Below are 25943 nucleotides of genomic sequence, written 5' to 3' on the forward strand. Positions count from 1 at the left end.
ACATGCGCTTTGCCGCACATTGGAGTTTTTATACAGATGTATTCCCAAACAGATGCTGCCTCTTTGTCTTTTGAGATAATCCACATTCCATGTGTGTGCAACAAGGCAAACAAATAAAAACGTTTAAAAAACAGATTAAAACAAATTGACCTCATGTTTGATGTGATTCTTATACTTAAGATCAGTGGTTCCCAACGTATTGTTAGTTATTCTTGTACATTAGAAATGTTATATTTTATGCATTCATTTCTCAATACAGAGGTAAACTACAACTACAACTGGCACAGTTCTCAGATGGTGGGAACAATTATTAGTGTGACACATCACAGCCAGTGTGAAGGAGACGACCTCAGGTGAAAATGGCGGAAAACTGCTGAAAACAAGGGTTTTGCATGAATAAGAATACAGATCACGCAGATCTCTTGGCCTCTTCAGTGTGACTCGAGCAGACAAAGTTTGAAAACCACTGCTTAAGATAACACCTTCAAAAGGAGAGCCTTCAAATGGATCAGGCTTATTGAAAGGCAGGGCCCCCCAATCTTATCGTGCTCAGGGCCCCTGGGTGCAGGAGTCCGGCCCTGCTGGAGAGACGCACTTCTTTGCTCTTCCATGAGATGCACTGACGGATAATGTACTGACAGATACTACGTTTCTGTAGTAAAACATATTCGGACGCTGCGGATTTTGAAGTACTTTGTACTGCACGAACTTTCCTCTCTCCTCCAGCTGCCATTCCTCAACGTCACGCATTTGTTTTCACGCGTCACGTGTCCAGGAGCCCGCCCTCTCCCTCCCCTGCGATTGGCCGAAAAAGTTTCCAGCTCCCGATTCTCGGCGCGCGATTGGCCCGCCGCGGCTGTCAGTCTGTGACGCAGGCCTGTCAGTGCTCCTGCAGCGCACAGTGGTGTTCGGGGCAGACGGCAGCGGAGCGGAGGAGCTGGAGGTGTTTAATGGCTGAACTCTCGGCTCCACGGCTGCTAACGTGTTATATCTAAGAACCATCTTTGGTTTTTAAGACGCTGCGGGACTCACGGCGGCTGTAGCGCGGCGAGGAGACCCGCGTGTGGCCGCGGCTAAGTTGCTAACTTTTTAATGCTAAAGGAAGCTAAGCCGTTGAAGCGAGATTGAACTTCATCGATCTTCTGAAAACACCCAGCGGAAGTCGGACACGGATTAAAAAACCCTCCACGCAGCTCGAAGGCTTTTTCTTTTTACGAAGAATTACCCGAATGCCCTGGGACTATTTTCCCTCCCCTAACTTCCCCCCCTTTCTCTCGACAGCAAACTGTTGTCGTAGTGGCGTACATTAGCATTAGCTCGTTTTTTTTTAGCTAGCTGCTAGCTTGCAGCCTAGCAGCACGATACTTAGCGTTTGCCCTTTGCTTCACTGCTCGTTCGGTTAACTTTTTCCTGACAATGCCCTGCGTGCGTTTTGCAACAGGCGGACAATTTGTCAAAACGATGCAGCATCAAGGACCAGCAGTCGTTTGAAGTGTAGCGGTTTATTGTGTCGTTCGTACCGAGGAGTTTGTCGTCTGTGTTTTGAGGATCGCCCCCCGTGTTCCAGAAGACTAGCTACCCCAAATAACGCAGCTCCAGGAGGCAGTCAATCATCTTTTACCCGAGCTAACCTGCTGGATCGTACTCAATAACCTGGAATAGGAGGCGAGCTTAAAGTCGTGCAGATTGCTCCCCATTTTCCTTTTTTTTTTGTCGTCTCTGTGTGTGTGTGTGTGTGTGTGTGCGTGCGCTGATGTGAACGAAGAGGAAACCCTCTCCAGTTTGACCCAGGGGATACAATAGCTCATCTGAAGCAGCTCGTCGGTTGCATGCGTCAAAATGTCGGCCATCTCTGCATCCGAGAAGGTGGACGGGTTCACGCGAAAGTCCGTGAGGAAGGCCCAGAAGCAGAGGAAGTCCCAGGGTTCGTCTCAGTACCGCACCCAGAGCGCCCCGGTCGAGCTCTCCCCGCTGCCGCAGCTGAAAGGTACGGTCAGAGGATGAGGGGTGGGGTGGGGGGGGTCTGTGTGTTGTGTTGTGTGTGTTCCGCTGGATCATCAACAATTATGTTCAACACGTGCAAGCAATTTGTGCAAATGTTGTGCGCATTTTCCCCACACACACGCATACACATACACACACTAATGTGAACAAGTCAGCCACTGATTCCAAAGAGTTGTGGACACACCTTGAAACATTTCCCTTCTTGATTTCTTGCTTATTTTCCTCTGCGTAAAACAGGTTGGAATGATTCTAAGGGATTTACAATAAACAGACACGAATCTGTGCAAAAGAAGATTAAACTATTTTTGCATTCACTTTAAATTTGGGGCTGACACATAGAGGCACATCCATACAGAGATGTGGGAGAATGGATTAACAGGGTGTCTCTAAATCCCTCTTAACCCAATCAGACTGAGACCATTTTCCTATTCAAATAAATGGGGGAAATGGACAGACTACTGGACAGCACTATATCTCCAGGCTTGATTAAAAATGTCTCCACACAGAAGCGTCTAGAGTCACGATGTGTACAACACAACACTGCTCCCGTGACTGCTCATATTGCTGCTTGTGTGTTTATGCTGGTATAGAGGCTGTTGAAAGTGAAGACAACCTTGAGCAAGTTGAGGAAAGGCTTGGTAATCTTTTCTCTGCAGCTTGACAAGTTTATATGGTGTGATGTTGCAAACCGTTTCCAGTGCAAACATGCTGAAGTAGAACTCGAGTTCTGTGCCAGGGGCAGAATCACTAGAACATCTCATTGAGGACTCATAAAGCTGGCTTAACTCCTTCCCATTCATTCCCATTCACTAAGTCCAGCAAGTATAAGAATTTGAACTTCGAGGTTGCTGGTCACAAGCTGCTTGACCCAAGACCTGATGCTTAAGTTTACTCACAGTACCACAGTTACATACCACAACATTTTATATAACTGAAAAGTACCTGTAAGATGTATTACAACACTGCAACTGAGAAAATTAGAGCTATTAATTAAAATTTGCTTTTGTTTTCATAGTTTTGGCAGTCACGTGACCGTTCTTATGTCACTGGCATGAGTAAGCAGTAAGCCTTAGCACATTGCATTAGAGGAAAAAGAAATGCATCAAGCGAAACATGACGCTCACTGGGATAATATGGGTGACCAGTATTAAAGTTTGGAAAGTCTGTTGTCAGTCGATGCAGTATTCTGTTGTAGGCACAGGCATGTGGGGTGGAGGTAGGGTTAAGTAAGGCATGTGACCTTACCAAGGTGGATGTTCCCTACCTGTCAAGTGTAGTGTTGGTCTGTCCAAAAGGATGAAATGCCTCAGTCATTACCAGCCATGACAGTGGGGAGTGTATTGTTTTAACCACGTGACCCTGTGTGTGAACCTGCAAGAACCACGCACGGATCATGAGCTTCAAAATGGGTGTGGTCCGAGCAAGGGCGCCACAAGAATGGGGGATTGGAATAACAAGGGGCACATGTGTTTCATGAAACAATCTAATCCTCTCCATATATTTCACTTTATTTCTTTTTTAACACGACAAATCTTATTACCTGACCAGTTGCATGTCGATTGTGTTGTAGTAGCCTGCGGTTAAACGGGAAACTGCTGAGCCTCCTTACAACTGTGTGTATTTAAGTTCCATTCACAACAATGCATGCATTTCCAGTGTGTACTTAAACGTGTTTTAACAAGTTATTTCACTGATGTGCAGCAACTAGCATGCATTGTTTATGTTAAACTAGCTTAATACAGAGGAATGGAAGTATTGGATAGGAGTTTTGGTTTAATTTTGTTGACTAATCTGCAGTAAAAAGATTACTGTCCTCATCATGAATAATATTCCTTGTTTTAAATAAGTGAATGGCATTATTAAATTGAATGACTGGACTTATGTTTGATATTTGCTTATAAACTAGACAAGTCTCAACAACGTTTCAGCTGTGTTGATGTTACAGAGAAAAGCGAAGCTTAAGTAAGAAACCTGCCTGGTCAAGTATGTGGAACTTTACTACATGATGCAACTTCTCAAATGTTGAAAGCAAAATCTGTCAAACATGAGTTGTATCAACTGTGACTGTTTACACCTTTTTAAGGGAGTACGAAAGTCTAGCCTTTACATATAATTGTTATTCTTGTAAAACACAGACAGAGAGCACATTGTACAAACAAGGCACATATTTTTCCAGCAGGAATTTGAGACTGCTGGTGTGAAATAGTGAGGTACATTGATTTGTCTTTGAGAGCTTTGTATTTCTGATTATGCTTTAATCAGTGTGTATTTGTAAGTGGATGGATTGTTTGACTATAATTCAAGTATTTATATTGTTGTCGCGTATGAAAAGGCTTTTAACGAGCGTATACAACCACAATGTTTTCCATTAAATACCTAGTAGACTGTGGAGACTCACCATCATGTAATATTTCCTGCCACAATCTCGCAATGAACCATCAAGAGTTTTTCACTTCTCATAACAATTAACAGATCTTGTACGTAGTGTTTTGTGCCGTTGCTTCATTGTAGAGCCATGAGCAGCTCATTGATCAACCCTTTGTCTTTATCTATCTCACACACATTGGCAAAAAGCGTGACACGCATTGTTACCTCCTGTTAAATCAGACGCAAAGTCAATATACTAATAGTTAGAATGTCTATCTATGCTTAAGCTAAAATATGATTTGTGTTGTATGTATTGAATATTGTGAGTCTATTATTATTGCGAGTTATCTGCTGAGCCATCTATAACCCCTACATAACTCTAAGGTGCTTTACTTTTCAAAACAGTTTTGATTTAAGGTCCACTCACTTATGTATTGTAGGACTTCTGACTGTTTTTAAATCAATGCATGAACCTTTCTCATTTATCATGGCATGATAAAGGCCAAACTTTCCTTTTTATTTTGACAGCTTTAGTGCCTTTTCGTGCATGATATAAAGTGGTGTATTTTTAAAAGTCATGAATAGTAAATTTGGAGTCTCAGATTAACCTCACTGAGTCTGGGACTGCATGGATGGACTGTGGGAGGAAGCTGGAGTATACCCAAAGAAAACCCACGCAGACATGCAGAGAACATGCAAACTCCAAGCAGTATTAGAACCAAGAACCTTCTTGCTGTGAGGTGACTGTGCCTATCACTGCACCACTGTCCCTAAATTGAAATGCAGACTCTCGACCAATCTCAGCTGGGATTTGCTCCACCCCCCTGCAATCCTTGTGTATATATAATTTATGGATAAAAACAGTAGTTTCCTATTCGTGCTTACATTTGTACCTTATGTCGCGGATGTTTGCAGGAGCAGTCGCTATCATTCAAGATTGTTTAAATTCATTAATTCGCCATCTGTCGTCTGTAGCACACTCATAATTCAGATGCAGTACACGAGTCTGTACATGAATAGTCATTCTACAAGGCTACATGCACAAACATAGCTGTCAGTGTATCTTAAGGTGTAAATATGAAGCTAAAATTAATGGTGGTGTTGTGGTATCAGCTAACATTGTTTGCCTTTAAGCAAACTAATGATAAGAGTGAATAGCCTGTAGCACCTTTTATATTAGTGTAAAAATCTTTTCCAAGTTCGAGCCCATGTCTACCTGGCCCAATTATAGTGACTTACAATGTTCAGTTTGTCAGTACTGTTTCTGGTTCGTCAAGTATCATGATTAATAAGGGTAATGTCCACAGCCGGTGTGTTTCAGGTTCTGAAAGATGGCAGGCTGCAAAGATGCTCTTTCCCTCCCGCAGTGGAGAGGTTGGAGCGCTTATAGCTCCTGTTGTGTGATAGACACTGAAAAGATGAGTCACTCAGAGACCAACATCGTTGCCATGGCAGCCAGAAGCCTTGAGAGCAAGCCAGGGAAATGTTTTAGTTTCCAAATACAGACTGCTTCATTTGTGCTTGATATTTCTGTCACAGCAGTGATATTTTGAGCTGAGGTAGTAAGTACAGACACAGTGTTGGTCAATAAGTGCATTTGTTTTTATTTCCATGACTTGTTTTGACACATAAATCCAAAGTAGCTGTTCTGATGTTTATCTTTTCTCTTTTCGTCCTACTCTTTTGGTTGTAATGAAGACAATCTATCAATCTACTAATGTGCAGCTGCTTCATTCTTCCTGTCTCACAACCTCGTTTATTATATCTGTGAGTGTTTTTCACAGATTTGGCATTAAACGCTTATAAAATAGTTTTGACTCATGATGCACTCATGTTCAAAATCAATGCAGTTGAACCTGAGATATCTTTATTTTATTCCTTCTTCTTTTCTCAAAACCTTACCCCCACATTACCCGCTATACAACTTGACGGCAGACCCTTTGGTTGGAGATTGGGGTGTGTTGCGTGAGAAGTGGCTCATGTTGCTTGAAGCTGTTTGCTTCAAGTAGAGATGAGGAGCAAGCTGCAGAGGTCTGGTATGCTCACTTCATTCTCCAAACTAGAACCATTCATTAGTCTGAACCCATCCGAGAACAAAGAAAACTAACCAAACCTGACCCGAGCCCAACAGCCCGATGTTTTCCCTGATTACAGGCATGTGCACTGTAGAAAAACCAAGTTGATGGCCCAGTTAATTTGACCAAACCTGAATAGCATTCAAAATAATAATTGTGTAACTTGAAGCAATTGATCAGATTTGCTATACAATAGTACTTACAATATAATACTAGTACTACCAATACCTCGTAACAGACTTTGAGGTGTTAGACTTCCCCTTTAAACCAACCTCTTGGCTCCAGCTATGTGTATATACATGTATATATATAAAACCTGTTAAACACGAAGGTTACCATTATTTTTTTGGCTAACTACTTTTACTTAAGGATATAGTAGATAATCACTCATCCCCACCCTCATTACATGCCATATTGTTACTGTATTGTAATTTTCCGACACCAGCCCCATGTCTCCATCCCTAGAGTTAGTGATTGTTGGTTTCATTCATGATGAGTCTTTGGCCTTTTAGCCTTTTACTACCTATGCAATTATTTGTACCTGATACTGCTGAAATATATGAATTGATGGAAAGAAATTAAATAGACATTTTTCATGTGCATTTTAAGCAAAAATTTTAGTTTTAGCTGTTTGTCAGACTATTGGAATATTTTGAAGATGTCAATGTGGAAATTGTGATGACATCTTCACTGACATTTCATATTTAGTGTTGAGTTTTAGCCATTTTCTTTTTGCCAGCATCTGTTAGCAATGCCTCCTCGCTGTCTTTTCATGAAATACACATCCTCTCTTCTGGCCTATTGATTGACAAGTGCTCCCCAAACAGGCTGTTTCCATCCTGGCTGCCAACAGATGGCGAATCAATACATCATTTTGTGACGGTGTTTGTGTGCCTTTTTTTTTGGTCAGGGTCACAACTGTGGCCTCTGGCAGATCAGGATTTGCATTGACCTTTTTGTACTGAAGACGTGGGTTGTGTGATTCTGTGCTGCCGTAATAACTGCTACTGATACTAGGGCAGGGTGTTATTACACTGTACATTTTCTATCATCAAAATGATGTGTACCACAGTGTCATTTCCCCTTTATCCCTATAATTTGTTAAATATGTAATGACAACATTCATTACATATTAATTTATGTACTTCACTGTGGTTGTGCATGCAAAACTTCATACATCATGAAGCCATCACTCAAAACAATTCGAATATCAACCATGTCTTGACGCAAAAACCCAGACATGTATGTGTCGTGTCCTGTCACTGCTTCAGTTTCTCGTTATAATGGCAGCTAATTAGTGACTCAGACAACAATGGCCTCTCTGTGGTTTTTCTAAAGCTTCTTGCGTCGGAAGCAATGCACATTCTTTGGCATTTATTACAATCATTATTACCATTCAATTGTTTTCTTAAATAATCAGATCAACCTTTTCTCTATAAAACATTAACAAACTGTGAACAATGCCCATCACAATATGTAGCATAAGGACACGTGTAATCAGATTACTTTATTTTTTAAACCAACATCAGGTAGATTTTCACTGGCAATAGAGGTGAAGACAACAACTCCCATGATCACATGCTGCTCCCTGACATCATCGAATTAGGATTTTTGTTATTGTTTGATTGAGACACCCTATAGTTGCATATTGTACGTTTAACTGCCATTTTAGCCCATATGAAGAAAAAAAAGCCCATGTCATTCGTGCTTCTTCCACCGACCCTGTGGCTGTTCTCCATCGCCTTCAAATATAACAGTAGCCGCTGGCAGCGTGAAAAAAGGAATAGTGTGACTGTGCCCTTACGATTCCATTTGAGATTGGCTAGCCGGTGACAGGAAGAAAGTTCTCGACTTGTTGAAATCTACTAGCTGAGACCGAAATAGGAAAATGCCAGGCATCTGGCACACTAAGTTTTGTTCACGCTTTCTCCATGCACTGTTCTGACCTCTTGGCCAGATCATTTGACATTTGTCTCTCTCGGCAACCGTAACACATGCTCAAGTTTCGCAGGAACTCACAGAGGTAATGTGAGTAAATCAGCATGAGGAGTATATCAGTGAAGGGCTGTATTCCTGCTTCACAGTTCAACACTATAATGTCTAAAATAGAAGCAGACCCCTGAGGAGTTTGATTTCTTTCCGAGGAGTCTGTTCTCTTTCATGTTTTGCTCACCCAGAGAAAAGACATTTGGATGACTGAAGCTTACTTGTGGTTTCCATCTTTAAATGAGCATTGGATACTGTTATAAGACCCATGTCCTGACTGATGATTTTCAGTCAGGTCGATTTAATTTGTTGATTATTTTCTCGATTCATCGCTTGTCAAACCCCAGGGTGATGTATGCACATATCTGGTCTAAAACAGTTTAGGTTTAGACCAGAAATGTTCCATTCATTTGTCGTTCTGAAACGCATCTAAATGGTAGAGAGATAACTGGTGAACAACAGACAACCAGGGACATCAATTCCTACCATTTACCCCTCCGACCTATTATTCTGGAGGACGGTAGAACTTTTTTTTCACTTATTGGTTGCCGTTGAAAAAACATACGAGTAAAATTATTTATATTAACTCCCAGATGCCATCATCAACACTCATTTCTTAAAAAACTATTATACTTGGACTTTGCAGAAAGCCACTTCTAGACTGTCCTGTTTCCCAAGAAATATAAAGTGCTTGTAGTGCTCTAGACAAACATGCAAAATATAATGAATCACTATTCCCTACTGGAATGCGGCAGTCAGCACTGATTAAAAAATGTCTAATCTTTTTACACAAGAAAATGGGGTGTTTATGCAGATTTTTTAAAACAAGCGTTAACTCACTCAAAATGGCGACCGACTACTCTGCCAGTAGACAAGTTTACCATGTGGGACAGACATACTAGTTATTTCCCACAGTTACTACCTTGCAGACTGCTACAATAGGACGAGATTCAATTGTCCTAAAGGCTATACTACGTTTGCTCAGAGGTCATTTGATACTGTGTGCATTAACTTGACCTTAACCTTGATATCTTCTTTACTTCTCTGATATTTTCAATGTGTTTGCATTAAATCTGTTAACAATTCTTTCAGCAGTAATTTGGTCACTTCTGTGACATATTAGATTATTTTGCTGTGCACTCTAAATAAATGTGGACACTAGTGAAAGTTGTTAGCCAACCAGTTAAGCAGCTGCACTATGTCCTATCACCTCATGTCATGCATTAATGGACACATTTGCCCTACAGCAGGCTGCCACTCCTGTTTTTTACAACTCACCAGTCATACTCTGCACGTTGAGGCACCTTAAGTCCTTGAACTATGATTCTAGATTATTATTCATTCATTTTCTGATGCAAGGCTGCATACAGCACAAATATATTTCTTGCACAACAGGGAGGCTGTTACCTAAACCACAGTCTTTACTTTAACCTTAAACATCAGTGTTGAGTTGCAGGGTTTACTGTGATCGTGGAAAAATCCATAAAACAAGCCATCATTTAAGAATCTATTTTTCTGAGGTAGATGTGCATCAGTTAAAAACGTGTACTCGTTTGATAATTACTGCAGCCACACTTTCTTAATTCTCATCCAATGCTTGTTTTTTATTATGTAGATTGAATAGTTAAGTCTATTTTAGTAGCAGACGTTGGGCTACGGCAAATTTTTTCTTTTCATGTATGAAAAGAAAACATCAATTTGTTATTTTTCTAGACGGGTTGTATGAGCACTTTGTAAATATTACCTGAGTGTCTGAAAGTCCAACTAGACTCATAAATGCTTGTTGTTCTTCAGGACTAATCTGTCTCTGTTCAGAGGTCACCTGACCTGCATGGCTTCCCTCAGTTTGTTTTGGTCTCATTCTGCTTGGCTATAATTCTATGAATTGTTGACGGGCAGGAAAAGGGCAAGCATTAGCACTTGAGAATTCTGAGGTGTGATACAAATATGTTTGTTGTATATTTAACTGGTGTATCGGTCAAGACCAGCAGTGTTTTATCCTGGTGGTTATTTATTCCTATGCACACTGCAAATTTGTACAGATGTATCAAAGTATAAGAGGGGAAGACTTATGTAAAAATAAAGTCACACATTTTCACAGTTTGCAAAAACGATTATGAGCGACCATTTCTCTTTATCACCACATTTTGGATTGAAAAGAGATGCAAAGTGACCGTGCTGTTGCTGCAGACCAGTGCTAATCAGAATGCAAATGGAGGTCAAGCACTTCACACAACTGTTGCAACTCTTGTATATTCATTAAACCCATCAAACAATGCATGAATGACACCTTCGGTTTTTGTACCAGAACACAATTAATCCAGGGCACAACACATCAGTCACTAGGAAAATAAAACCTGGGATGTTGAAACGGAAAATGGTTGCATAACTGCAGTGATCTTTGGATGCCCATATACAGTGTTGTATTCTGTTCACAATCAACATTGTTCAACAATGATGATGCAGATATTATTTTATCTTCATGTTGGGGAGCATGTCCACTGTTGGGAAAACAACAATGTGTTGACAAATGTGTATTTTGATTTTGAATGTGCCACCCTCCATGTGTGCATCGATTCATCTTCATGCTTGACTAATGCCCCAAAAAGTCAAACATCATCAATTTCAAATTGATGGATCCTGGAAACTTGAGTGCCTCAGGCAAATGTTTTCATACTTTGGTTTGATTTTACTCTGGCATGAGCAGTGAACTCTGTGTCGGGCCTTATTTAGACCGGTTTAGTCTCCACATCATGTCCAGTAAAATGTTTGTCTGAACTCCACATAGTTTACAGAAATGTATTTTGTTTGCATTTGTGTAAGTGCATGGATATAACATGCTTATAGCTTCTCTTTGGACACATTTAATTTTTGGTCACACTTTTGGTCCATCACTTACTGCAATTTGTGCAGTTTAATGCACAATACTTCCTGTTGAACGCCTCTCACCATAGCATACTTGCAAAACTGTGATCTGGTGGCTCCTCCTGTTTGTGCACACAAAATGGTTCCCAGTTGTGATCTAGAAAAACAGGACATATCGAAGCTGAGATACTCACTCTACTTTTGTATTATATATATCTTTATGTAATAATTTTGTGGTATTATGCATTAATTAATGCATAAATTAATAAAATTATAATTATAATGTTTACAGCACAACATTGTATAGAAAAATAATTAAAAACTCAATGTTATAAAATAACTGGACACCAGAAGAGCCATGACGCTGCTTGTTACACCTTGTTTCACTGTTCTTCCTTCACTTGCTGTTTGGATAATGGTATTGAATGTGACTATAGTGTATAATTCACCTCATTTTCAAATTCATCAAATCATTCTTGCTCTGTATTGAAGCCTCATGCTTTCTACATTCATTACATCTGCCAAGCAGGTTGTGTTTTCATTGCTTTCTGTATTCATATCTAGATTACTGAACCAACTAGGTGGAGGGGTGGGGTAGGCCAAGGAAGAACATTAACTTTTTATCAATCAAAGGGGCGGATCCAGTTTTTTTTCCCCACACACTTTTACATTGTGAAATAAGGTGTTAGCCTTGGTGGGTGCCACTCTGGTTTGAGATTAAATCGTATCATATACAGTTCATGTTTTAGAGAAACTGCTCTGATTTGTTCAGGCAACACTTTGCAGTTCAATGTGCAACCATGACTGAAGATCACTTAAATCTGTCATTTCTAATTTCATTGAGAGAAGAGTTAAATGTTAACACATGAACAAGGATTCAGTAATAACAACAAAATTGTTCAGTGTCCATCCTTCCAAGCACGAGCTAGGTGCTTCACTGATCCCAACATAGCGTTTGTCTCACAATGACAAACCAATGTGGTATTCACTGATTTACATTTGGCTGAAAATGTGACGAGCACTAAATGGAACCTGGGAAACTAAAAATGACCGAAGAGCTTTTGCAAGACTTGGTTTACATGACGGCATTGGGTAACAGCTAGTTGTTGCTGAGTGGTTTTGTTGCTAAGTACAGAGGAGAGGAGTTGTTGCTGTTCCTTTTTTCGCCCTTTGGTGCGATCAATGCTTATTTACTGTGTTTGTGAGACACAAGGCTTCCTGTGTCAGTGGAGGGCTTGTCGTCTGCAAGTCATTCAAAAGGTTGGTATCATCAGGACAAACGACTATAACCCAGGTCATAGTGCTTTAGTAATTCTCTCCCTATTGTGACATTTATGCCCAAAAGACAAACGTTTAACTGTAAGACTCTTAATACCTGCAGAGATCAACATCAACACAATTTACACCATCACTGTGCAGCTCAAAGGAATAATTATATATCTTGTGTTGTTTTATCGGTTTCCCCTTTTAGCGCTGCCACTCTCTTACTCATGTCCATGTGTGGTAGTGAAATGACATGTTGTTGTATCCAGATGATAGTCCGAGTGATTCCTGAAGCTTTGTATGGCGCCGCAGTCAGAAAATGTCGTACGTGGAGATTAAATGTGTCTTATCTTCCTTCTAATGGCGGCTTCATTGTGATTCTGAGTTGAAACGCCTCATGTGGGAGTGAAGGACTCTTTTTCTCCTTCACATTTACACGACCATGTGAATCTTTGTCAGCTTGATTCATTTGAAATTACTATCAGATCTCCTATTTCTTCTCTTTGTTCGCGCACACAGCATCATCGTCCTGATGGAAATATTTTCCTTCCTTTCTAATCACTCTGAGTAGTATGTGCACTAATGCATCTGTATCTCAAAAATAGCTTCTCATTGGGAAAAGCATCTACTTGTCTGTGTATTTAACAGGCCTTTCAGTCACTGCTGTCTGGAGGATTAAGACAATTCACCATAAAGGAGTTAAATGGTTTTAACAAGAACTTAGAGATGCCTTCGGAATACATTACTTTTTATAACACTTTAGAGCAAATATCTTTTATAACCCATTAAAAAGATATTGCATGTAGAGCTTAGACTTATTAAGCTACAGCCAGGAGACGTTTAGCTTAGCATAAACACTTGAAACACAATAGCTATGCTGGCTCTGGCCAAAGAAAACAAACGCCTACCAGTACATCTTAAGTGGAGCACTACCGATTTGGATTTTTGGGGACTGGTACTGAAAAGGTGACACTTACTGTACAGCCCTGCACAAATCTGCCCCACCACTCATCCTGTCCTCTTCCTTTCTTCTTTCACTTTGGTATTCAGTCTTAACTTTCATCATTAAATCCTTGGGGACTCAATACTTTGGAAATTTGGCATTAAGGAAAAGTATTGTTTTAACAAGTCAGCTCAGACATTAGATTCACTCTGAGCAGCAGCCAGTTGTTTGACCTGTGCAGCTCAGTTGCGTAAGTACTTTGTCAGCTGTCAGCACCACTGGAGTACTTTCACAGCTAGTGAATATTTTTTAGCCATCGCTGACTGCGATGTCCTGATGCCACACCGTTTCATGAGGTAGTGCCTGTTCAGTTACATAATATTGCTCAATGAGAAACTGATCATGAATCATGACACTTCTCACCCTCACTCCTCTCGTTGTTACACACTCTAGTGGAGGGTGAGTGCACAAATTTGTTGTCGCTGTATTACTCAGAGAAGTAATTATTTTCAAGATCAATTAATTGGTTTATGGTCATTGCAATTTCACAGAGCCAAAATTCTTTGCTGGTTAAGAGACACTGTTGTGCTGCAATTAACACTTACCATCTTCTGATTAACATTCCAGGTATTTTCTTAATAAATCCATTAAAGTATATATATATTTATTTAGATGCCATCTACTTTCTACACCACTGATGTCTTCAATTTACTTTTTTTCACTAAACGACCATAATCTACCAAAATTCAATTTTTTTTTTTTTTACTAATAGTGTGTAAAAATATTCTTGTCTACATTAATGTGAGAGAATGGGACTTTGGCAATTGTAAATACAATTGTACATCATGGTCATTTGTCTTTAGTTCTGATAGACATGGAAGAGAGTAGTTACAAGCGGGTTACCAGTGTATAAACAGCTACATTGTATTAGCTTTTATGTAATTTACACTCCAAAATATGCTACATAGACATTAATTTTCATGAGGTACACCAGTGTAGCTCAATGTCAACTGGTGTTACGAATGATTTCTGTGTTTTTGTAACCTCTCCACCTCTGGGGTGTTGGTTCTTGAGGTGTTGTAAATCAGACCTGAAAGTTGGTTCCCATTAGCCACGTCTTGCTGCTACTATTACAGAGCGAGTCCTGTGTATGCAGCAGTGAGCCTCTGCTGTGTAGGAACAGAACATCAGTGTACAGTGTGTCACTGGATTTCTGGATGGCAGCCACATGCTGTATATAGCTGAGCTGGGGTCAAGTTTGACAGCTCTAATACACTCTGAACTCACTCACCGTCTAATCCATAAAAGGCTTTACAATCAAAGCCGAGAATGACTGGGCTGCCTGTGTGTCAAAATACACTGGTCTATTGTGAGGTGTACTGCAGTTTTACTAAATATGTAATATTTAGAGGTTGCTTTGTCATGTCTGTGTACTCTTAAACCTTGAGAATTGGTCTGGAAGTCAAAACCCAAAGAAATCCAGACACATGCAAATTTATAATGCACTACCTTTCATTTCACACTGTTACACTGCACAAGCAAGTCACAACTCCCAGTGGTACATTTCCAGTTGTTATTGTTTGCTTGTCTTATCTGTAATCTGTTATCATAATATTTGTTTTAAATTTATTTTCTTCTTTTGTATGATTCCAGATGCCCCCTCCACAGAGCAGCAGGAACTGTTCACCCAGAAACTCCAGCAGTGTTGCATGCTCTTCGACTTCTTCGACTCTGTGATGGATCTGAAGAGCAAGGAGATAAAGAGGGCGACACTCAACGAGCTCGTGGACTATGTTTCCACCAACAGAGGCGTGCTGGTGGAGTCCACGTACCCAGAGATCACTAATATGGTGAGGAAAATAAACTCAGCAACCACAGCAGCAGTAAATTGAGTTTCATTTCATGTGCAAGTATTAAACTGCAAAGAGGCCTCCTCTCTGTGTCACTGTAGCATCACTGTGCAAGATAACAAAATGGAGGCTGATCGTGTGCCTAGACAGGGTCATTTGTCAGGTTTTAGGTTCACTGCATTAAGTGTTTTAAAGTCATTACCAAACTTCTTCAGTACAAAATCATTATTTTTCAATTTGAGATTTAGCCCAATGTTTAACATTATTTAGGTCTTAGATCACCTCCACTAATCTAATGCTAGTATCTGTCACACAGGACGTCCTGTGGCTATTTCACAACAAAACCTGAACACTCTGCTTTTTGCTGCTTAAGTGCTTTTTCCAAACCTCTGCGGCAACATTAATATTGCAGTTCATGTTTAAACCTTAAGGTCAGAGATATTCCCTCCACACATCTATTATGCTCAGAATGCAGAAAAGATTGCTTAAGTGTCATAAAAACATTGCTTGAGTGTCATAAAATCTTAAAATGTTAATTTAGATCCAAACTAATAATAAAATCCAATATATATTCACAATCTCTAGTGTTGTCACATAATGTTTATGGCAGTGATTGTTTCCATGACGACACATGTTACTGTAAGTGATGCAAGCGATTGCAAATTATTCATACCTTTTTTAATTCATGTTGTCATCCCCCATCTATTGTATATGTGACAAAGAGTAACTTGGATTAGTTTTCAATGCATATATTATTTAGTTATATTTTCTTAATTATCTGAAGATATACTGTACATGTATCTTAGTTCGCTGCTGCAGAATTCTTAAACACTCGACTGTCTGTTTAACAAACCAACACCCTGCGGTGTGAAGTATCATTGGCCAACATAATATAGATTTGTGTTTGTGTAGTAGGTGCCCTGAGCAGCCTAGCTCCCTCCTACAGTGTAATAATGACTCATGTGTAACATTTACAGCACAGCAGTCAGTACAATAATCATTGCTGCAGCGACTCACTCCTCACTGCAGATCATCACAGTGGAGACAATCAGAACGTACGTCCACAGATGAGTCAAGGAGTCTTTAGATTACTATTTGGTATGGCAACGGTTTTAAAATGTTTTAAATCTTTACTTTATCTGTAGAAACCCATCTTTAAGACTAAGGGTTTTTCCCCATTGCTTTGGGGGCTGCACTTGTTGTTTAAATGGCTCTTGGCATAATTTAGACAAGGAGAGAAAAAGTTAATTATTTTGCAGCCTAAATTTTCATTTACTGTACATGTAGCAGTTTGCTTGTATGATTTGCCCTAATATATATATATATATTATAAGTACCATTCAGTCACATTTAGTGCTAGTACCTCAGCAAACATCACTTTTATGCAGCTGTCAGGGAGTTAAAATACAAGTTTAATGGATCAATTTGTGTCATAACTACATGTTTTATGCTGTGTGAAGTATATGTAATTACAGCAGTTCAGAAACAGGTCATTTCCAATTAAAGTTAACACTCAAAAACAGCAGCAGTACTTGGATTTAATATAATATCTTGTTCAGAAAAACTTAACTCTGGCAGTGTAAGCTGTCATGTACTGCTGCCATGGCGCAACTGCTGTTTTCATGGGGATAGAGAAGGTAAATAAGACGTTGATGGCCAACTAACAAAGCATTTGGTGCCAATGTTTAAACTGTTGCAGCGTCTGTTTAAAGCACAGTGTGTATCAGCAGTACTGTACCTTGTTGCTGTGCCAGTCTCACCTTTAAATCAAACGCACTCACCATTCGGACATAGAGTAATTTTTATTTGAACAGTCTGTCTAGATAGTTTTGGCAGCAAATGACACGAGAATGTAAATAAATACCAGCTTTCTCCCTTGTGTGATTGTAAAGTATAAAAAAAGACAATCAAAAATAGTCCACTTAAACAAAAGAAGCACAAAATTAAAGCCCTCTCTCAAACCCTGTTTTATTTATCCAGTTTTAACCTACATGCTGATTCACCGTGATTTAATGCTCATCATTTCTGAAGTCTGGAGAGTAGCAGAGTGGATTTTTCCTTAACATAAACATTGAAGCTTGTGGTAAATAATTAATGGAAGACGATGGGACGTTGTGCTCTGTCTGCAACATGGCATGATAATCTCTCCAATGTGCCGACACGGCAATAAACACTGGAGCAAATCCTTCCATGTCAGCACTCCACAAAGAATAAAAATAAAATCACACTAATGCAGTTATTCTATTAAATCTCAATAACCAGAAACAGATTTGTGCTGTAGTTAGTTTCCAGTCAAGTCATGACTACAAAGTAAATTTCCATGTGTGTGTTCTACTGAGTAAAAAACGATTTTCACACTTTTTCTTTCATGACGAGGCAGAAAATCTTATTAGATTAATGACCCGAAACTGAAATGTAGTAATGCTTGGTTCACAGCAGCTATAAGAGAGCAGCAGTAGAAGTGTATCTGAACTGTTCATAGTTATATTAAGTGATATCTCAGACTACTACATCAGCAGGTCAGCAGGTCAGCAGGTTTGTAACCTAGTGTAGTGTAAATGCATGACCCTGGCTTCTCCACATGTATAATCGTCAGTCTTTCTTTATAATCTCACTCATCTTTGTAGTCTATATGTTGGAGCGACATGGGTTGAGCCTTAGAGAAAGTCCAGGCTCCTGAATGAGGTTAGACAAACAGCAGCTGCACTTTCAGAAGGCTGGACTGATAATAGCTCTCGTGGACACTCCATGCTTGGCATCACATGATAATGAAGAGGTGAGTGTTTAAAGTACGGCCCATTATTCTGCTGCTGCGAGGCCTGCTTTGATCACTGTGGTATAAACAGCCAGGTTTCCTATCTATGTCAGAGGAGGTTTTGCCAACTCTATAATTAGTGTCACTATATATTCTAGAAAATCGCATCTTTCAGGGTTAGGGTTAGGTCAATTTAGATTGAATTCCTCCTTTGCTGTGTCAGTGAGAGCTGTAAAAAGACAGCAGGGTTGGCCAAAAAGAGAATCAATAAGCTTCAATTCCCCTTTTATGCCATATTTTTCATCCTTTTGTGCCAATCGTACTCTTCACGCTTTATCTCTATCTACCCTCCTCCTTCCTTTCTCTCGCCTCGTGTGCGTTGCTAGGTGTTGGTTGTTACTGGCGGCAAATTGACCCCACACAGATTTGCAGCCTCCTGTGTCATCATCGAGCCCACGCTGGTTTCACTTACAGCACTGTCACTTAGGAACGGCCCATTTTTGTATCCTCCTACATCATTTACACTCACTCGCGCACACAAATCACTGTTTCCTTTTTCCCCCTCAGTGAAAATTTCTCACATGCCTCCCATGTTTGTCATCCACCCACAGCATTGTTTCGTGTTTTTTCTCCAACTGTAGTTATTTTTGCGATATTGTGAATTGACTGGAGGGAATTTAAAGCATACTGAATGGTTATATGGTGAATTATGTAACCTGTTTATGCATAAACTGTGTAAATCAGTGATTTCTTACCCCAAAAAACCATAAACTGCAAACCAGCAAAAACACAGTAATATGAAACAAAGGTTATTCATCTGCCTCATTATTAGCTCCTGCACTCATCTGCATGTTCTACAGATGACATACAGCCTTGACTGTGGTTTCAGAGGTTGGACAATCTTTCCTGAGGACTGTTGGTGCTCCCTGACATCAGCAATAATCACCAATGTATTCAACAAAACTTTAACTTGTGTATGACAGGCCCTACAGTCAGCTCAATGTACCTATGCTAAGTTTGTGGGGGCTCAGATAAAAAAACATCCCAGTATTATTAATAGCGAAAGGAGATATTCATAGGGGATAAAACAATGGAGGACTTGCATTGTGGGAATATCAGAATAATGCAGTTAAAGGTTTATTAAACCCTACATTGGGCTTTATAGTATTCAGACTGGATTTCATAGCTCTGGAAACTTTCCACTGCAGCAATGACCGTGTCTTTCATCGTAACATAAGCGAGGTAAACAGTAGAAATAGGTTTTTGACGTTACTGTGTTCAAGTAATCCGTCAGAAATGTGTAGTCACCTGTGTTGGAAGAAGGGTCAGACGATCGTTCATCTGCATCACTGCTTCATCAAGGGACTGGCATAGGCCGGTCACACAGATATTGGACCCAACTGCCCGAGCAGTGTTTAGGCCCAGGTCAGACACTGTTGAAGTTATTGAAATGATAAGATGGTGGCTTTTAGATGCACTTGTGGGTTCGTGTGGTAAATGCTTATACAGCATTCATCGTGTAGTTGTCACAAAGTGCTCCTAAATGCAAACAGCCAGACTCCACGGAGTGAATCACTCTGTGAATAATAAAACAGTAAATCATGCAGGCTCCGTTTCTGTTTGGCTAATGGAGGAGATGCTCGGTGTAAGCGAGTTTGAACACTGCACATGTACTCTTGCCAGATGGAATTTTCGTCAGCTCAGAAACAGCTGCACCACCGTGTCAGACTTCTCTAAAATAACAGGAAGCTCACAAGCAGGCGGATAAGAGCTCAGCACAATAGCGTCGATGCACAGCTCATTCAGGCTTGAAGGAAATAGGCTGCAGATGATACAAATCCCTGTCCACATACTGTATGCAGGTCTTTTTGGGTAGTTTTTCTTCACTCTAGTCGAGGGTGAAGGACAGAAGATGTCTCACCTTGTTAAACCATTTGAGGGAAAAATATCTTTTTAATATACAAATAATATTGGATTGATAGACAAGACAAGCTAGCTGTCATTTATTTCAGCTAATAGCAAGCACACACTGTGATGGTGATGTGAACATCGAAACTGGAGCAGCTTTTTCATACTGCAGCAAGTTTAGCTCTTTTCAGTGAATACATCCGGGAGGGTCATCTCAGCATGGTTGTGGAATATAACACAGGTTATGCTAGAGCTTCAGCCAAAACAAGTCATGTAAAAATCTGCAGCAAATACATGGTATGGTGCCGTCAAGTCAGAAGAGATATTCTCCCCTGTGGGTTTTTATGCCATATTTTGGGCGAATGTCAAGTTTAAAATTCCCCTGCTGCCTTCCTCTCCCATTACTGTCATTTTGATTTTCCAGCTGCCAATAGGTAATTTAATGTTGTCTTTATCACTTCAGCATGAGTCTGCACTCAATCACATAATGCCAGCTTTTCCAGCGCCCCACTGCTCTGTGTGTGTCACTCAAATTTACCCGGGCTAAAAATAACAAGGTGGGACAGAGGCAGCGGTAACCTGTCTACAGCGATTGTCTTCGGTGCAGAATTTTAATCGAGGGTTGCGGCAGATGCAGAATCTGTACTGATTTTATCCAGCTCCTCTCTGTGTTTTGGGGACTTTCAAACACACTCAGTGAAATTAAACATGGTCAGAAATATTCCAGATAAGGTTTCTTTCCACTCCAGTTATCAAGCTGTGTCAAGTGTATTTGTTTTGTTCTTCTCTTGAGTTGTCGCAGAAGTTTGGGGGAATTCAGAGCAGTGTATCGAGACCATAGACTGATGACATGACTGCTCCCCGATAGTGAAACTAAAGATTCTCGATCGCCACCTTCTGGTTGGCTGCAGTATTGGTCATTAATTCCACCTCCTCCATGTTAGTGAATGGCACATGGACCAAACAAATTGACGGTGACTGTATCTGGGGTATTTTGGGGGAATTTCTGGATAGTGGGAGGAAGTAAAGATGTGTCGGTCGAGCGCAGAAGTAGTTTTTGAACGATGCTTTAAAACCTTTTTGTATTAGAGGTGAGTGTGGAGGCCCGGAAACCAAAGTAGGTTTGATGAAACTGTGTTTGGTTGGGAAAAATAGGTCATCTGTAAAACTTCATTAGCTTTCTATTCATCATGTGTCTGCATATTTAAATAAAGGATCACATCTGTGGATAACTCAGGAAAACCCGTTTCCTGACTATATGTCATCTCACGCGCTGCTGGGATGTTAACCCTTTCTTTCTGTCCTTCCCCCTCTAGATCTGCACCAACATTTTCCGGACTCTTCCCCCGAGTGAAAACCCAGATTTTGACCCAGAGGAGGATGAACCCACTCTAGAGGCTTCATGGCCTCACATACAAGTAAGAATCTGATACTTAAGTATGTCTGTACTAGATTTCAATCATTGTGTGTTGGAGCACTTACGAAGCTCATATTTCTATTTTGTTTTAAATCTCTCTCTGTGTTTTCCAGCTGGTCTACGAATTTCTGCTGCGCTTTCTAGAAAATCCAGACTTCCAGCCCAGCATTGCCAAGCGCTACATTGATCAGAAGTTTGTTCTGCAGGTGACTGACTTTCTTTAAAAACATTTTGCATGACCTCAGAGGTTTCCCTGGTAATATGTAAATCTATCAGCAGGTTTCCAAACCTAACTGGCTTTATTGCAATACATTCTACTCATACATCATTATTAGGTTTTCAAACATTTGCCGACAGAACTGACATGCGTTCTCGGCTCCGTACCCACCTACCTCAGGAATGCTTAACGTCTTGTGTGAAGCTGCAGAAAAGAGCAGCAGCTAACAGGGACCACAGAGCCCTCGAATGTTGGCTGGGCCACATCCGAGGTGCCTGCACCGACTTTCCATGATGTGAGTGCGTCTTGGGGAAGCTTTAAATAGCTGCCTGTTTACTCTTCACGAGGAGAGAAGCCAAACTGCTGCTTGGAGCTACGAGATGAGGAGTAGTTTTGGGTGGCAGTAAAGGCAGAAGGCCTGTGGTCTAGTTAACTAAAGTCACTGTAATACACACAGCGCAGGAAAGGTTCTGAGATATACACGAACATATTCACCACAAGAGTTAAAGCACAAGGGTAGCAAGGAAAAGAAGTAGAGGTTCCCCACATTTCACTGTAGGGAATCCTTGTTTTTCATATCCTGGTTTTCACACGTTTTTAGATTCTTATTTTGAACCATAACAACCTACCGAAGCAAAACCTGTTGTGACCTCTACTCATTATCAAGTATTTAGCATTTGCACTGTACACTATTTGTTAAGGCGTCTCTTTTGTTGTGTTTTTGTCTTGCTGGCCCAGTCTCTGGTAATGGGTGTGAATAGATACAAACATGGAGCAGAGCAATGTTTAGCTGTCAACTTTGATTTTATCAGCTGTGAACCTGTTCTCCAACTCTTCCACAGACTTTACTACAAACACATTCTTTAAACGTTAGCTGGGAGATGTTGTAAATTGACTAGTAGGCTAAACTGTTGGTATGTGGAAGACTCACAAGGAAGCAATGATTGAAGTAGCAAAAACAACCATCAGGGTTTCTCGGGGAACCTTAAAAAAGGTTTTATGTAGTAGTTTATAAGATGAAGTGGCAATTTGAAGGTTATTATCTACCGTGGCTAATTCACCCTATCTTTAATTATGAGGAAGTATAAGTAAACCTGGGATATGTCATACTTGACATAGATCTTAAATGTCATTCATTTATGGTCTTTAAAAGTCTTAAATATAACTTGTTGAAACCTGCAGAATCCCTGAAATATGCAGTTTAGTCGTTGGTTTATTCCTGAAAGTGGCTCTCAGCACGGCTCCTTAGAACCAAGCTCATGATCCTAATCATTAGTTAATGGCATATTTTTTTTTTTATATATAAGTGTTATACACAGCACTGCTCTGGTGCTGCTGATCCTGCTGCAGAAAACAACCTTCATCATGGGAAAACAACCATATGTGGAGCTAAGAGCAGAACGTGTGGTCAGACACATGGTCCTGGTGTATTTAGAGGTTTTTTACTCCTCAGGGAGCATTGATTAAATCATGTGGACTGTATCTGCCCGTGTGTTGGCATGAGGCATCTGTTTTTCTCAGTTTATTTAAACCCATAACCAACAGCCCTGGAAGAAGTGTTTCATTATTCTCTTATCAGTTTTTTCCTCGGTTAAATGTTACGGCCGTCTTCATGAGCAGTAACTGAAATGCTCTGGTTAGAAAATGAGATGCTCATAAAAATAAAACACTTACAGTCGATACTTTATTGCAGTGGGTATTCCCAAGCCTGACATATAGAATATGTTGGCTCAGGGGCAACTGAACCGTAAACACACTGTTTTGTATATGCATGATTTCCAAAGCAATGACCTACCCTACATCAGGTGAGTGTGAAGTGAGACTGGTGCCTCGCTTCCTCCACAAACCGTGGGTGGTAGCTTTGTCCTATATCTGTACGACAGATTTCAAAGAGGTCAGGATCACAGATTTGCTTCACACATTTACTTATATATACTTAAATTCTCAGTATATGTGTGAAAATGAAATGATCAGAGTCCTGCATGTTTCCAGCAGTGTGTTTGTCAAACCATCATGGAAAACTGATTTCTACGTAATAACATTTTCATTTCCACCAATATGTCCATGGACCAGATGTAAACAAATTATCTTTTATGTTTATCTCGCAGACAAAGATGTTGCCCGGAAATTATTATATATATTCTTTTACTCAAAGTAGAAAAGAAATCATCCCACAGGGACTTGTTCTTGGCTCAGGAGAAAAAGCTCAAATCACAGTGTGACCTATTGTGATTGAATATTGACATCACCTCCGGCTCAAACCGCATCTCTGAATTTTACCCTGGCAGCTTTTGTTTTATAACAGTCGGGTCCGTCGTCTATATCCAATTTTTTCATCATTGATTAACTTGTGAGCAGTCACATCTCATCTCGTCAGTTATGTCCATAATGAAGTAAAATTTACCAAAACAACCCCTTTTCCCAGATTCAATGTCTACAAAAAGATATATATTTATAACACCGGTAATAGGCATGTGTTGCGAGGGTAAGTAAGGAGGATCCATTTATTGTCCATCATTATCGCTTGGAGGTGATGGTAGAGAGTTGCAGCTCACCACTAGACATCTTGTTTGGGTGATGATCTGAGAAACTTTGAGTGGAGAATGGAAAAAACAAACCATTGTGTTGCCCCATTTGCCTCACATGACGAGAGCTCATTGGTTATGGTGTAAGACTGGTTACACCGTTTAACTCCCACGGCTTAAAAGGTTTAATGAAGCTGAATGAATGGGAATTGGCGCATTGCAGGAGGAGAACATGTGTGTGCGTAACAAAACACGTTTCCTGGATGTACACGGGTTTAAAAATAGACGGACAGCCCCGTCGCCGAGGTGCTGGTGGCATGTTGGTATCACACCGATCTGAGCCTGAAGATATTCCTTTTGAACTCTGTGGCAGTGACTTGGACCTCAACCATTACATGTTGCTGCAAATTGCTGTTTTATCCCAGATGTTTCATTATTGATTGTACAGGCATAAATACCATATGTTTTGTTTTTTATGAGATGCTGATGACTTGTACGACATGATTGGACAAATTAATGAATTGGTTCAGTCTTGTTTTTGTGGGATCTGTTGGGGTTGTTGTAATCCTGCTGACGGCTAAAAAAAACAAACACCAAACATTCAACATCACAACATCTGACTCCTTGGCAGCAGTAACAAACCAGTGAAAATAATATTAATTCTTCACCACTCAGTGAATATTAATTCATTTCAAACAAATCTGGACTGAGAACTTAGTGTTTGTCATTTTCTCTCTTTATTTTTAGCTCCTGGAGCTGTTTGACAGTGAGGACCCGAGGGAGAGGGACTTCCTGAAGACCATCCTTCATCGGATCTACGGAAAGTTCCTGGGGTTACGAGCCTTCATCAGAAAGCAGATCAACAATATTTTCTTGAAGTGAGTAAAATCTATAATGGTGAGGAAAGTGCAGCAGTAATGCTTATGTAACCATGATTGTATTTAGATTGAAATATATATTCCAAGAGAATTTAGAGAAACGCACAAGTTCACTGCTAAATACAGTCATATCTGTTAAGAAGGAACTTTAAGGACGCTCCAATGAAACTAAGAAAGCAAGAACTTACCCAGATAACTCTGGAACTCAACCTGTGTTTCCATCAGAGGAACCATGGTCTACATTAAGTCACTGTATGACCGCACAGGTGCCAAAAAGTCCTTTCTCCGGGTTTAAATGTTTCCAAACCATTATAAACTATAAGAGCAGAGTCTGCAGGGTGTAACATCTCTGACCAGTCGAATGCAGACATTGCAGCATGTAATAAAAAGTTGTCTGTTTTCTGACTAGTTAAAGATTGAAGAAAGAAAAGGATTTGGTAAAAAAGCTGAGAAAATGAATGGGACTGAACTCTGGATATTTTAGTCTCTTCTTTCAGTCATTACCTCCTCTCCAACATCTGGAAACATCATTAGATACACAAAGATTGTGTTGTCTTTGTGTGACAGTAGTTTTAAAAAATGTAATTCTCTGTTGGTCCAGTTTGCTTAATCTTCATAGTACTTCACGTTCGGTGGAAACACAAACATGAGACTTGGTTCCTGCTCTTGTTCTCTTTTCGTTCTATAATTTCAAATTTTTATTTTGATTATAAAAGACAGCTCTCAACCCTTTCCGATCAGTCTGACAGTTTGCATTTGAACATTCCAGGTGTAACTGTCTATTTCATAGCAGTATTCAATGAATGCAGGAAAAAAATATCTTCTAACAGCTCTATTAAGGTTTGGGATGAAATATATATTTGTTACACCAATTCATCCCACTTCTCACA

At 40.1% G+C, this 25943-nt stretch overlaps 1 protein-coding gene across 1 annotated transcript in view; it reads left to right on the forward strand.

Annotated features, from left to right (window-relative positions):
- Nucleotides 1-849: 849 nt before the first annotated feature.
- The window catches only part of ppp2r5a (protein phosphatase 2, regulatory subunit B', alpha isoform), a 31669-nt gene continuing 6575 nt past the window's right edge, over nt 850-25943 (forward strand). Inside the window, exons 1-5 of the mRNA XM_034579698.1 lie at nt 850-1987; nt 15157-15353; nt 21333-21434; nt 21547-21639; nt 24923-25053. Coding sequence (XP_034435589.1) covers nt 1840-1987; nt 15157-15353; nt 21333-21434; nt 21547-21639; nt 24923-25053 — 671 coding nt within the window. The 5' untranslated portion in view covers nt 850-1839. The remainder of the gene's footprint in view (nt 1988-15156; nt 15354-21332; nt 21435-21546; nt 21640-24922; nt 25054-25943) is intronic.

Source organism: Hippoglossus hippoglossus, chromosome 24, assembly GCF_009819705.1.
Source record: "Hippoglossus hippoglossus isolate fHipHip1 chromosome 24, fHipHip1.pri, whole genome shotgun sequence".
NCBI classification, from domain to species: domain Eukaryota; kingdom Metazoa; phylum Chordata; class Actinopteri; order Pleuronectiformes; family Pleuronectidae; genus Hippoglossus; species Hippoglossus hippoglossus.